The sequence below is a fragment of the Dromaius novaehollandiae genome, chromosome 10, assembly GCF_036370855.1.
Source record: "Dromaius novaehollandiae isolate bDroNov1 chromosome 10, bDroNov1.hap1, whole genome shotgun sequence".
In the NCBI taxonomy this organism is placed as follows: Eukaryota; Metazoa; Chordata; class Aves; order Casuariiformes; family Dromaiidae; genus Dromaius; species Dromaius novaehollandiae.
This window is the reverse complement of record NC_088107.1, coordinates 1,638,222-1,650,518: the sequence shown is the minus strand read 5'-3', so window position 1 is coordinate 1,650,518 and position 12,297 is coordinate 1,638,222. Positions and strand designations below refer to the sequence as shown.

General features: G+C 45.5%; 1 protein-coding gene across 12 annotated transcripts in view; it reads left to right on the top strand.

Moving 5' to 3' along the window:
- The window catches only part of GLCE (glucuronic acid epimerase), a 63,115-nt gene that overhangs the window by 40,648 nt on the left and 10,170 nt on the right, over positions 1-12,297 (top strand). For 11 of the 12 annotated variants that reach the window (XM_064517833.1, XM_064517828.1, XM_064517830.1 and 8 more), the window contains one exon: positions 10,373-10,962. In XM_064517833.1, the coding sequence (XP_064373903.1) occupies positions 10,386-10,962 (577 nt within the window). In that variant the 5' untranslated portion in view covers positions 10,373-10,385. Of the gene's footprint in view, positions 1-10,013; positions 10,131-10,372; positions 10,963-12,297 lie in introns of all 12 variants that reach the window. The other variant, XM_064517829.1, reaches the window with a different exon arrangement.

Sequence of the window (12,297 nt, the reverse complement as noted above, 5' to 3'; positions counted from 1 at the left end):
CTGCCTAGCATCTTTAAAAATTAATTTCTGTCTTGTTTAGATTACAATAATGCTTTGAGCTACGCTAGATTCTTTTTTTTCAAATTAATACAGCCTGATGAATGCCTATTAAAATATAGTGTGTGCAGGAGTTGAGAAAGAAGACCAATGCTTGCTTTGGAGGACCAAGGTAAAAAGATCTTGCGTCTTCTATTAACTTTGTCAGTGTGCCTTCTTGCAGTTGTGCATCTTATTATAGACTCACAGAAAAGTCCAGGTTGGAAGAGACCGCTGAAGATCACTTGGTCCAACTTGCTGTTGAAAGCAGGGCCTTAGTCCTCCAGGGCCTTGTTGAGCCAAGTCTTGGCCATTTCCAGCGAGGACGATTCCACCAGCAATGTGGACAACCCAATCCAACCATTAATGGTGCTCATCGTGAACTTTCTTTTCTTACATCCAGATGCAGTTTCCTTAGAAGCAATATTTGTGCTGCTTTGCACCTAAAAAACTGATGCTTTGGGGTTTGCTGCATGGACCAGTTACCTGTTTGCTCACAAACAACATATAGGGGGAACCTGAAATTATAGTTTTCTTTTATTTGTGAAGAATCGGCACTGATGCAAAATCAAAACTTGAAAAAAATGGCTTTATTGCACTGCCTAGAGACAAGGTTGACTTCTTGGTAGTTTTAGTTCATAATACAGTCCTGATCGTGTGAGAGTCAACGGCCTGTGTGTCATAAAATCCTGCTCTGATCTGGGGAAATAGTTCGCTCTCGCTTGTATTAACTGTCCTGTGTGCAGAGAAATGTGCAGCAGCTCAACCTGTTTGGAAATTCTTGCAAACTGTGTCGTTGCGTGGATGATATACTGACTGTCTGACACTGAAATCAGATGCAAATCTCAGTTTCTAATAGGAAATGATTACAGAGGTTTCCATAGAAACGTACTTCAACTTTTTTGAATTAAATTGTATCGTGACAGACTTTTCTGATGACACTAGATGTGTTGATACAAAAAAAACTGTATTAGGCTCTAATTGCCTTGGAAAGCTGTAGGATAAACTACTGGACTCTGTTCCTTCACTTAATATATTCCTGTTTCTTCACTGTATATTTTAGATCTTTCTTGTCTAAAATGCACAGAGGGAACACGGGAAGCTGCCAGAACTAAATAGTAAATCTGTCTTAAAGAGCCGTGGTTGAGACTGGTAATCTAGATTCTCTTATCACAGATATATTAATCTCTACTCGTACAATATTATAATTTCCCAGCACAAAAGGAAAACTAGTGACTTTAAAGTGATCTTGACAATGCACTATATATTAAAATACTAACTGAATTCAGGCTCTATACAAATTAATTATCAGTAAAATTAGGATTGTCTAGTCAAGGCAGTTTTCACAGGTTAACATTCTAGTAAACTGTATTTATTACCAGGGTGTTTTTCGCATTTTCCTCAATATGTAACACCTCTAAGCCCAGTGTCTTGCAAAATAGCAGTGGTAGTTTGTATGCATTTGGGGGAAGCAAATGCATAACGAGGCAGATTATAGGAAATGTGTTCGAGGAGCCACATGGGCAGATTGAGGATGCAGGTGAAACATGTCTGGGAAATGCAGAACTGTCAGGAAGCTTTAACTCATAAATATCTCATTTTAAGGCATAAGTAAGCATTGGCAAGGCATCAGAAGTTTTGATGACATTCTTACTACAATTATCAAAAAATTTGTAATTTTCCACGCTATTTAAAAAATAATTTCAGAGTTCTTTGGGGTGTTTTCCCTGTTGTGTAATATGAATAACTAAACTAACTAGTGTTTTGCTATGTGAAATGAATAGGAGGTAGGGAACATTTTCTGCGTGAGGTTTGCCTGTGTGTAACTCGGTATAACTTTTTGAACAGGATATATTTTGAAGTTCTAGTCCTGTCGCTCTATTTTGCTGTTAGATTGTGCAGCGTTTCTTTCCCTTAAATACGGAGTTTAATGCATCTCAGACTGGCAGTCACTGTTCTATTTTTCCCTCTGTACTAAATAGCTTAGCTTGGCATAGAGGCTTCAAAGTAAATAGGTGGCTTATCGCTATTCGGCAGAAATCCCTGGTCTTAAGTTAAAACACCGTCCGTCTTCCTACGGAGCAAACATGGTGCTGGTGCACTAGGCTCTTCCAAGACCTCTAAAATCTCAGTGGGCAACTTATTTTTGATGGTTTAAACACACACAATTTAAACGTGAATACTTCAACACTTTGCCAACTGGCTTGTTCATGGGAAATGTACTTTGTGCGTGTGGTTTTTGTGTGTGTGTGTGCGTTTCTTAGTTATTTGTCCAGAAAGACATCTATTATTTTGGAGCAGCTCAAGACATGCAGTGCTGGTGGCTTCTGCTGGTGCCGGGGTAGCCCAGGTGCTGCTCTGCACCTGATGCCTCCTGGGGCCAGCTGGGCCGGTGGCACCAGGGACACGCACGGGTGAGAGATCCCCCCAGACCTTCGGAGCTAGCGAGAAAGTTCAAAACCATTTTTTGCCTCCATGATGGGTAAAATGCATCAGCCTTCTGCAAAATATCGTGGCCAGAGTCACCATGTGCTGCTGGTCTAATGCAGTCTTCCAGTTTTTACCCCTGCATGCCGGTGAGCTATGCTGAGACTTTAATATATATCCTCACCAAGGAATTATACTAGGCTGCACACACATCTCGAGCAGGAAATGCTTTCCTGCTTCCTAACGCTTTGTTACACATAACAAAATACCATTTAGTCTCGTCATTCATGTTAGAAAACACTAAGTGAGTAGGTGTTTTTGTTGGAAGGGTCCCTGAGAGGCCCTGGGGAGCCGAGGAGGGTGCTGGTGGCTTCGGTGGCTGGAGCAGGCTGCCCTGCTCCCGGGACCATGCGGTGCTTGCGCAGGGGCTGCGACGGCGCTGGGTGCACGTGGGTGCATGTGTCCGGCAGCCTCTGCTCCACCTTAGCTGTATTTCTCCACCAAAAACGAGTTACGCTTGAAATGCATCATACCAAGGTGCTGCAAAGACAATCGAGTGCTGGAAACGAAACGCTGGTGCTGGGAGACGAGCAGCAGCGCTGTGATCCGACTGCTCCGGGGAGCACTGGATCTCCGTTTCTGAAGCAGAACGGGGTGGTCTAGTCGGAGGACTGCTGAAAGCTACCTACTTCCATGCTGCTTGGTTTAAAATTAATTCACCAAGTCACATAGTTGAAGAGTTGGAAAGCAGACATGCTTTTGGAGTGCATCCTACCTTTCATCCCCCTCCAAGCGCTGTGCAGATGGCGGGTGCGCGGTCCTGCCTGCTGCGGCCGGGGAATCGCATGTTCCAGAGCCTAAAAAAACATCTAGGGCTTCTTGTTCCGAGGAGGATCTTTCAAAAATACAACTGCGTGCAAAATGATGGCAGGGTTGCCTGCTGAAGCTACAAATGGCCTAAACCAACAATTATAGCTGAGGTGGAAACTTCCCCTGTTCATCCTGAGTTCTGGCTTTGAAACTTAACGATGACGATCTGAGTGTTAAGTCTTCCTCGCTCCAGTGCTGCACACTTGTGCCCGAGCGCCTTTCCTCTTCTCCATCTGCCTTCTGCGCTTTTCTCCTTCAGTGGTGAGACAAAGCATGCCCAGTATTTTCGTTGCTGTTTTGCATGAACTTTCCATAGGAAAATAAATTGTATTTTGCTAATGCATAAGGGCAGTGAAAAGGCAAACTAGCTAACAGACAGTTATGCATTCATTATTTTGTCTCTGTTTTGAGACTGTGGTATAAAACGGAATGATTTGCCTTAAACCTGCCGGGGAGCCTGCGGCGCGGGTGCACAGGAGCCCGGCGGAGCCAAGCCGCTCCTGCCTGCGCTGCAGGAAGGTGCAAGCGGGAGCCGGCAGCAGCGACGCTTCGGGACGGGGGGCAAAGCACAAGGAAAGACCTGCTAAAACAGGCCTTAAATTAGGAATGGCTCATCTTTCAGAAAAGCCTTCCCTAATAAAAATCTAAGAAAGAATTTACCTAGAAATGGAAGCGATGTTTATTTTCCAAAAAAGAAAAAAGATATCACAGCTCCTTTGACACGCCTTTCTGTAGGGTTTAATAGCGAATTTCTTATCAGACCATCCGTTCAGACTCTGTCATAGCTGCAACCTTGGAAGAAGAGTTTGACGCTATTATGGATCCATTAGCGAAACCTTTCTACTCTCTTCTTCATCTACCTCTTTGTCATGAATTTTTCAAGTTCAGTAAAGAAAGAAATAGGTTTGTAACCTTGCATCTTTAATGGCAAATATGACTGGAAATAGCTTGTACGGGGAAGCTGTCAGAATTATATTAACGCTTCAAACTAGCGAGTACAGTAGCTCGCGGGAGGAACCAAACTCCAAAATTGCCCTTGGTAGCATATATCAAGGCACATTGAATTTATGAGGTAATAACTAGGTTCTGTGTTGAGGGTATGCCAGAAATACAGACTAAGGATTTTGGTCAGCATTTTTCAGGATTTGTGTGTGCTGAATTTACTGGATACTGAAATTTCTTAAGAGGGATTAAACAAAATGATCCCTTTAATAAAACTGTAGATTCTGTTAGAATTAAACTGTGGTGTGTGCCAGATTTTCTTCCTCTATTTCTAGATTTTTATTCTTCTGTTTGATTTCTCCCCCTGCCCCCCCAGGGCTGTTCAGACTGGTATGAAACGACTGCATTGTCGTATTTACCGAATGTTTGGTATTTTATATATAGCGTAATGAAGGCTGAGAAGACGTCTTAATTCTTGTGCTTAAAAATTTGTGCTATAGCCTCAGAGTTTGCAGAAGGAAAGAGTCCTGTTATTCTTTTTGACAGTAAAATACAATAGCTGTTACAGCAGCACTATCAAATACTGCATTTTATATAAAGGATAACTTAATGGTGCTAATTTAGAGTTTTTAAAAAATAAAATTCTCAAGGAAGGATAAGTCTGTGAAATGTCAGTGGTCAAATGAATTCAAGAGAAGGCTTATATGGTCAGTTTAAGAAAAAAGTTGGGTTTGGCTTAAGATCTTTGATAGGTAGTAGGTAGTGTGTGTATATAAATAGTATTACAGGCAGTCACTGGACACTTCATATGTAGAGAAGTGGCATCAAGCTCATAATTTGCTGCAATGGAAAATTTATCTCTAACAGAGGAGGATGTGATATAGCATTTGCTGTAGTTTAACATTTACAGATCAAGACGCCTATATAACTCCCACTGAGAGCGATATCTTAAACTATTTCAGTTTACTGGAACAGTTGTAGTTTAATGGTTCTTGGAGGAGCCAAGAAGTGCCAGCTAGGATGGCGGTTGCCCAGTTGGTTCTAGTGTTGAGGATGACCTGAAGCGATAAGCCGGAGAGCTGGACTGGTCAGGTTGGTGCTGGTTTTGGTCAAAAGGAAATGCTTGGTTCGTAGCCCCTGTGAGCAAAGGGGGAGTACTAAAAGTTATTGTTAGCCAGCAAGGTTTAATGAAAAGCAAGTGAAACGGGCATCTTTTTCTTTTGGGGGGGCAGAGGGAGAGGGGAGCTTGCATAAGACTAGAACGATTAACAAGGAAACCGTTGTGATACGGCAGGCTTGGATTTCTCTTCTTTCAGAGATGCTGCTGACCAGAGCTCGTATTCACAGAGTTAGAGACCTGCACAAACATTTCTTCATTTGGGGCTATTAGAGGACAGAACGGACCAGGCTGCTCCATGCCCGAAATCCCTGCTGGGTGTCTTGTGTGCCGGTGCCGCGTACCAAGAAACTCCCTCTTGGGCAGCTGGGTTTGCTGGACGAGGCGGTTGGGTACCTTGGAGCTCGGCCCCGTAGCCTTCCACGCTCTGTTTCAAGCTTATTGATCTCGGCTCCATGAGAAGTCTCGTCTGGTTGACGGATGACCCCATGGGCACACCTCTGCCAATAGCGGCTGGACGCACGACTGTCCGCGTGAGTTGTGCAGTGGACGTCCTTTGGAGACGCGCTCCACAAACCAGTTTTGGGTGATCTCTTTATCTGGAGGCTGGTGTCCATAATGCTTGTAGTTCTGAGCTTTCCCTTGGGCTGTATGGACACCCCGTCAAGAAGATGTCCTAAAAAGGAGTATCCATGCTTCCTGGTAGTTTGGCTATTTCTGTTTTCTCTGTGGTGGTGATATATGATATATGTTGATGATACTCCTGTTCCACCCATCTGGGACAGCCAGAGCACAGCAGTCGCCTTCTCACGATGACTCTTTTCAGCTGTAACCCAGACGTTTAATTCGTTTCTGGCCAAGCCGTTGTTCTGCGAAGGGTTATCCGGGACTATGGTGTGACAGCAGAAGTTCTCAGCGTGCCAGCCCAGGGAGGACAAGCCAGACGCGGTAACCTGCAGCTCGCGTGACCCCCCCAAGAGCTGAGACGGGCTTCAGAGGATGCTCAGATGCTTCCACCAAGCAAGTTGCTTTGCTTAGGGCTCCTCTTAGTGCCCGTTCACCTCCCCGGCTTGTTAGAGAAAGCCAAGAGGAGAAGAGGTTGGTCTTGGAGGGCTGTTTCACATGGGCTCTTGCTGGAATCAGTAAAAGCTTTTAGTAGCTTCTGTACTTTTTTTCCCCCAAGAGTGCACAAAAACCTGACAATAGCCTGGACTTAAAAATTTTTACTTTTAATGTATTCAACAACTTTTTGCAGCTCGAAAAGCCTGTCTTATAAAGGACTTAGGTCTTGTTTGGGGGGATTTTTTTGGGTGTAATAAGTATCACAGCAAATAATTTAGTTTTATCTCAGAAGTGAGCACCGGCGCGAATTCTGGCGTTCTCAGACCCACAGTTGTGACGGTTGATTCATAATTCATAGCAGGGTGTACCAAGACTCGTCCTTGTTTCCAGGCGTAATTAATGCCCGTAGCAGTAGCAAGAATATTTTACTTGACCCAGTTGCTCTTTTTATTAAAACCAGTGTTTTAGAAACCGACACCTCACTGGAATTGGCAAAATAAGTTTCTCTAATTGCATCCCTCTTCCGGATACGTTTGATACTAGCTGTTCACTTGTAAGAAGTGTTATTTTATTGCATTTTAATGGGAATATGATAAAGTGATATCACAGCAGAAGTGACCTGTCCCTGGGGGCTCAGTCTTCTGCGGGCAGCCGCACTCGCTTTCGCGCTCTCGGGCTGGTGACCTCTGGTTTGGGAGCTACTGAATTATAAGATTTAAACAGCTTAACAAATTAGTGAAAGGCCAGTGAGGGGGGACTGGTCACAGCTGCAAACAAAAACAGGGCATTGCTCTGTTAGTGATTTCTGTAGCCCAAAATAGTAATTTAACATTGGCAAAAATCCCTTTAATTCCTGACTTCTGAGAAGTCTTTACCCTTTAAAAGCTGTGATTCCAGTATTACTTCAGGGATGAGGATCGACTTTTATTTAGGTTGGAGATCTCTCAGTGCACAGGCTTATAAACACTCTCTCTATCTTCCAGCAAAAGAAAGGGAAAAAAAGAAATGTGGATATCGTGGATCTGTTACTTCATACCTTAAAAATACTTTCCGATCTTGCACTCCTTAAATCTTTTAAGTATTGTATGATGAAATCCTTTTTATAGCAGTAGCAGGGGAATAAACCAATTTACCATAGTGCCTTTACAGGTTTAAATTACCTCTTTCTACTGGTGAAGGTCTGAATTCTTTTTTCTGCAGTTGAATAAAAATCCATCTATTCATTTAACATGCGATAAGCTTCTATTTCCAGATTTTTTGGTGACTGGAGAGATTTAATGTGATGCTTCTCGGAAAATACTCCGCTTGCCGGAGTCCCTTTCAGTTCACTTGTAGCTCGTAGCAGGTGAGTCCTGCCGTGCGCAGCGTCGTCCCCACGCAGCAGAAAACCAAAATAAAACGAAAGCTGTGTGCAATTGTGGAGCACCCCGGACCTTTGCACAGCTGCCTAGTAACGCACACATCTGTTTTAAAAACACGGAGGAACGGGCACAGGGTGATAGATCCGTGAAAGCATGCCGATGTCCTTCCTCCTTTTCTCTCCTCATCCCCCGATAATCCAGATGGTTTAATTAATTTTAAGTGAGTTTCATAGGTAGGGGTGAAGTGTGTCAGAAATGTTATTCTCCATTTAAAAGTCAATTATCCCTTTGTATAAGGAGAGCAGAGCATATCTGTTGAGGTCATCCCGAAAGCATCATCACTAAAAATTATCTGCTGATGCAGAAAATTGGATTTATTCTTATGCTAGCATTTCCATAAAAATACAATTATATATAAATTTATGTTCTCTAAAAGCTTGTAGTAAACTGGGCTTTTAGAAAATAGCACGCTTAACTTTTAAAGTCCGGTTTTAAATGACCAGATGGTGCTTACAGTGTGGAGCGTAAAACTAGTGAGGGATCGTTCGTTATTTCCATTTAAAAGAGAGGGCAGGGGAAAACTTGGAGCGAAACTCCTTTTCATTGCTGTGCGGCGTGGCTCGCGGGAACGACGGCGTTTCTGGAGCTCCTGGTCAAAGCCAGTGTAGGTCAGGTGAGATGGACGTGGACGTGGAGCTGGCTGCCGGCCGGGCCGTGGGCTGCGAGCTCCCGTGCCTCCAGCACACGAGCTGTTAAGCCGGTTGCAAGGTTTCTTCTCTGCAGTTGCACGAGCTCAGCGCTGGGCTTCTCTCCGCCTTGCTGAGCGGGTCCAGCTTGCTGTCTGCGCCCAGTGGGTTTTGGCGTCTGTGTCGAGCTCTGTCGTCAGCCCGAGGACGCTGGGAGCATCCGCAGCGCTTGCAGCAGCGTTCGCGAGCGTCTTCAGCCTCGCGCGGGAGGCTGCGGGCAAGGAGCAGCGCTCGGTAGCGAGATGGCCCTTGGAGCAAGGAGCAAAGTGAGAGCTTAGGGTTTGGCTTTCCCTGGCAGCTAGTGCAGTTAGAGAGTACAAAGAGATAAAATAATGCAGTTAAAAAAATACAAAACGGTAAAATATTTCTTAATTCTTCACTTTGCTGTCAGCTGAGCAGTGGTTTCGAGGACGAGGTGGATGCGCTGCACTGAAGCCATGGATAGCTGGAGATTGAACACGGGCGCGGAGAAGAAACCCGCCCAGCAGCGCGTGCTCCCCGCGGCGCGGCTTCCCGGGCTGCCCAAGCTCGCGCGGGGGAAGCGAACCCACGGCTTCAGCGTGCTGCTCGGCGGCTCTGACGGGGCTTGAGCTTAGTGGGGAGACAAAATTAAGCTTGCTTTTACTAAGGATTTTGTGAAGAATATCTTAAATATTCCCGCATATTTGAAAAACGCGTATGGCACATTTGAAGGGCTTCATTCATAAGCAAAAGTAGGGTCTTTTGGGTGAATGCGCTTTCATCGCCTGCACGTCGGTGGTTTAGTCGTGTGTTGCTCAGCCCTAGTGCTCTCTGTGGCGTTAACACTGCTATTTGAGTACATTTCTTGCAAAACGTGTTTTATCTTGCCCTCCCCCAAAAAAAGGTCCTGGGAGAAGGTTTGCATAGTTTCTGCCTTCTTGTGAAGCGAGAAATCTGAGCCCCGGAGCACTTCAGGAGGAGTCTCGTCCCTTGGGAGAGGCTCATATTTTTCCAGTCTGTCCTTAGTTTTTTTTACGGAGGCTTTAACGAGACTTCGCTGGCATTCGGCCCGGCGCGAGGTCGGGCTTGGACGGAGCTGCAGTTAAAAGCACTCTGCGTTCCTCGGTTACCATCCTGCTCGCTCCTGCTTGTAAATGTTATTTTTCAAAAATGCATTTGAGGCGTTGGAACGTCACAGATTGATCCGGGCTGGAGTGCTGATTTCGTATCCAAAGAAGCTTAGAGCTTGCAGCTGGGCTTTAAAGTACACATACCCCTTTTTATATGGGTATCTAAGTAATTTTGGCTGTGTGAATTATTAATATTTCTAAACCCGAGGCGGAAGAGCGCTCTCCCGCTGTGCCGGACGCGTGGCCGTGGGTTTCTTCCCGGCTCTTGCTCTCGTGCCTGCCCGGCGAAGACGGCGAGGGCTCGTTTGCCGATTCCCTGGTAGCTGCTGCGCAGTTTTTCAGCTTAGAACTTTTTATTTAGGTGAACGTTGCCCTGTGATCGCCGCTATTTCTGATCCGTCCTTTCCGTTTGCCGACACGGTCTTGACGCGTGGCTGCGTTGTCGCAGCCTTGTGCTTCGGAGATGAATCATTAATTGGTACGTTTGATCCTGCCAAGTGCTGGAGAGGGAAGAAAACGGAGAGGGAGGGTTGGCAAAAAAAGCGCATTCTCTTCGAGGTGCCTCCACCCAACCCAACCCCTTCCCACAACATACCCATAGCGTGCCCCTGCGATACCTTAAATCGAGACAGAGCCTACCGGTGTTTTTAATGAACCGAACTGACCGTTCTTGCTTTAAAGCTGCCCGACGTAAAGACGCCTTCCCTCTTTGTTTTGTAGGTATGGTGTGAATATGCGTTGCCTGGCAGCTCGGGTCAACTACAAGACGCTGATCATCATCTGCGCCCTCTTCACGCTGGTCACGGTGCTGCTGTGGAACAAATGCTCCACCGAGAAAGCGGGGCACTTCCCGCGGGGCCCCGGCGGCTTCGGCCGAGGCGAGGGCCTGGAGAAGCGGGCCGCCGCCTCCGAGAGCAACCCCTACGCCAACGACGCGGCGAGGCAGCAGAGCGAGGAGGCCTCGCCGCAGGAGCAGCAGAAAGCTCCGCCGGTCGTGGGGGGCTTCAACGGCAACAGAGTCCTGGGACTCAAATACGAGGAGATTGACTGTCTGATCAATGACGAACACACGATTAAAGGGAGGAGGGAAGGCAACGAGATCTTCCTGCCGTTCAGCTGGGTAGAGAAATACTTTGAGGTTTATGGGAAAATTGCTCAGTACGATGGTTATGACAGGTTTGAATTCTCTCATAGCTACTCCAAAGTATACACACAGCGAGCACCTTACCACCCGGACGGGGTGTTCATGTCCTTCGAAGGCTACAACGTCGAAGTTCGAGACAGAGTGAAATGCATAAGCGGTGTCGAAGGTTTGTGCAAAATGTTTTTTCATACTTGAAATGCTGCTTAAGATTTGCTGTCATTGCTTGAGATGCAAAATGACTTTAATCTTGCCATGGTAGTCGGAGGAGTCAGAAGCAAGTCTCAGGTTTGTAGCGTGCTTTGCTGTCCTGCCCGCTGGCTGCTGCAGTGCTGGGAGGCCCCTCCGGCTCTGCAGCGTCATGTTTTGTCATACGTGTGCAAGGGAGCCAAAATGCTTCCTTAAAAAAAGATCTGGCTCTGGTTTCTAAAAAGGCTCTTGCTTCCCTGTGGGCACAGATTATAATCCTAGGGCTGGCGTTCAGGGAGCCGAAAGGTGCTGCTGTCAGCTGCGAAATAGCCGCTTTGGTCAGCCACTATCTAATATTTGGGTTTTTGTCCCCGGTGCCCCCAGCGCGCTGAACAACATACCGTTTCCTTGCTTTGCAGGAGGTGCACAAGTTATCACAGCCTTCCGCTTTGGCCTATTCTAGAGCAAGCGATGAATATTTTGCTGAATACCACAGCGTGGGCTTAGCTTTCGTCCAAGGCAGCTGGGCCCGCTGCAAGTTGTGGGCAAAGCAGAATAACGGGGCCGTTGTGCCGCTGCAGACAGGGGAAGGCTGTTTCCTCGCGTTGTTCTGTGCAACGTTGTGCCACTCGGTACAACGCGAGGAGACTTCAGAGAATTGTCTAAGGGTCCAAAAGCACTTAAGCCATTAAAGCATCTTCTCATCAGTCCCTGAATAAAATTAAAATATGGTTAAAACCTTTCTAATTTGCACTTTTGCTAAACGGTGCAATCAGTAATTAGTACATGAGGTCTTTCCACTTCTTAGCAGAGATTTAATAGCAGAAAATTCTTGTTGGGTTTCGTAATAAAAAATTAATGCCTTTATAAAACTATTATAGAATGTGACACTGACTCTTATAAATTAAAGAGTAACTTTCATTTAAGGAATAAAATACATCGATCTTTATGCATCTCAGTGATTGGTGATGCTCTGCAATGTTGGTATGAACTCCTTCCACGACATGGTCGCTTCAGAGAGCTGAAAAAATAGGCAGTTAGTTTGTCTGTAAAGGATTCACATAAACAAATGCATAGGTATGTCAATCCTTTTCTTTTTTTTATCGTTACTCATCACATTTTTGTTTTTTTTTAACGTGGGCCTCGCCCAAATGAGTGCTCCTCATTCAAGATTCTTCATTTGAATTTCAAATGCACCTTGAAGAAAGGAAGCTGATCATTCACTAGTAATCGTGGTGGATGTGATATGCTGTGATGATTAAATTAGGGTGTTAAAATGTCTGACTGCTTACTTCAAGCTCTGAGGCTTACCTAC